General features: G+C 38.0%; 1 protein-coding gene across 1 annotated transcript in view; it reads left to right on the forward strand.

Moving 5' to 3' along the window:
- Window positions 1–2496, forward strand: part of LOC137618148 (uncharacterized) — a 10060-nt gene extending 7564 nt beyond the window's left edge. The window contains exons 4-5 of the mRNA XM_068348179.1: window positions 1816–2010; window positions 2205–2496. Coding sequence (XP_068204280.1) covers window positions 1816–2010; window positions 2205–2496 — 487 coding nt within the window. The remainder of the gene's footprint in view (window positions 1–1815; window positions 2011–2204) is intronic.
- The last annotated feature ends 4 nt before the right edge of the window (window positions 2497–2500 follow it).

Here is a 2500-nt window from a genome sequence, read left to right on the forward strand (position 1 = left end):
ATTGAGACACTCAAGCCCCCCTACCGCAGCAAAGTGCTGGACCATCAGAGGGGATATATATATATATATATATATATATATATATATATATATATATATATATATATATATATATACATATATATGCATATATATATATATATATATATATATATATATATATATATATATATATATATATATATATATATATATATATATATATATATATATATATATATATACATATATATATATATATATATATATATATATATATATATATATATATATATATATATATATATGTGTGTGTGTGTGTATGTGTATATATGTATTTATATATACATATATATATATATATATATATATATATATATATATATATATATATATATATATATATATGTGTGTGTGTGTGTGTGTGTGTGTGTGTGTGTGTGTGTGTGGTTTCTATGAAGGGTCATTACTACTTCAGAATATTTACTATGGTTTTAGGAGCAACTGACAACAGCTCAGGCTTGACTCTGAAAGACTTACATCATTTCAGCTCGGACGAGCATAGGTATTGCTGTATTTGAAATGAAGCAGAAGAAACTATGGAAATATAGGTCTCAGTGTTTTTCTTATTATATCCAAGGATTTAATGAGACAGTCGTCTCTCATATAAAAGATTTTCAACGGAGTATCAGCTTGACTTAAGGATTGATGCTCATTGAATAACTGAGCTATTGGCCTGACATATCCTAGAGGAGAGTTATCTTCTCATGGATTCATATAATTGGAAAAAAATAAAATCAAATATAAAGAGGAAGACATACCAACCACAGAACCCAAGATATGGGCCAAGAAAAGTTGCACTAAAACATCACTGAGAGACACACCCTAATAGGTGGGAAGAGGGAAGGGCAAGTTCTGATTATATCTGTATAGCCTATGTGTAGTTGGCGACAATTGAACTGCATGATACATAATCGTGATATATTAGTGAATAGTTTCTCTACAGCTAACATCCTGTTTTTTATTGCATTGATCTGTTTTAATGTTTGTGACCTTCTCACACTGAAACTTTTGTATAAAGAGCTTGCTGTCTGTTAGTCAACTCTACTTTGTACTCCTCGAAACCCTCTCTAGCCCAACCCATCAATCCTCACTTTCCACATAAGTGCACCCACTGATGCCTACGCCCATCTCCTCACATCGTACCAAGACACTTTCCTCTAAACACGTTATTTTTCACCCTAAAAAGAAGATGAGGACCCCTGTGTTCACCAAATGCAGACGTCTGTCATCTGATCATTTGGCAGACACTAAACATATATTTGGCTGAATGGAAGAAATGGGCCTTTTCCAAAAGGCCTCAAGGCCATGATCGACAACCTTATACATTGTCCTGAAGAAAGATGGGTCTCTGCGTTCGTGTGGGGATTACAAGCGCCTAGACTACCCCCTCCCAAACACCACTACCGAGACCCATTACTTACACAAAGTGAAGGTTTTTTCCGCACTTGACCACTTGAAGTGCTATTATTAGGTGCCCATTTACCAAGAAGACATCCACAAGACTAATATCACTAACCTCTTTAGTACATACACCTTCAATTAATGCTGTTTGGTCTTCGCAACACTGGGGTCACTTTTCAATGTCTCATGGACGGTATCTTAAAGGGACCTCCCCTTCTGTATATGTTAAGTGGACAGCATACATATGATCTTTTTTTGCCGAAGAGGAATACCTAAATCATCTACGCATCATATCTGACCGCCTACAACACAACAGTCTTTTAGTCCGGCACGACAAGTGTATCTTTTGAGCTAAAGAGGTATCATTCTCAGGGCACCGCATCACTCAAGGAGTCCACTCCTCCATGAGAAGTTAGCAGTCATTCAGAACTTCCCCACCCTCTCAGCCGCCAAAGCACTGCAAGAATTCTTTGCAATGATCATGAAATATCACATATTTCCTTCAGCCATCGCTGCTACTTCTGCTGTCATGTACACATTCCTCAATTCCAAGCCAAAAGAAATGAAGTAAGGTCCCCTACAAGAAGCCGCCTTCTACATTGCAAAGAATGTCCCATCAACCGTTGTTTCTCTCACTTTTCCCTTGTCACATGCCCCTCTTCTTTTCTCCTTCTCTTCACCGATGCTAGCGACATTGCTAATGGTTCAGTACTCAAGTAGGTGGTCAACAGCTCACTTCGTTCATTGGACTTCTTCGGTAGAAAAGTGTCCAAAGTTGAATCTGGCTACTCTACCTTCGACCGCAAATGGGTGGCGGTGCATTTGGCTCTCCATCACTTCCACTGCTTCTTCAAAGGTACACCATTGGTGATCAGCACGGAACCCACGCCTCTGGTGCACTCCGTCACTCGACAGTCTGATACCTTGTCCAGCTATCGTCGCCGACATCTTTTCACCGTGACTGAATACAATTGCACCCTTCATCATGTTCATAGGAAATTGAATGCCGTAGCTGATGCCTTGTCAAGAAACGCATTGATGGCCTTCATCTAGGATT

This window comes from Palaemon carinicauda, chromosome 2 (genome assembly GCF_036898095.1).
Source record: "Palaemon carinicauda isolate YSFRI2023 chromosome 2, ASM3689809v2, whole genome shotgun sequence".
Classification (NCBI taxonomy): Eukaryota; Metazoa; Arthropoda; class Malacostraca; order Decapoda; family Palaemonidae; genus Palaemon; species Palaemon carinicauda.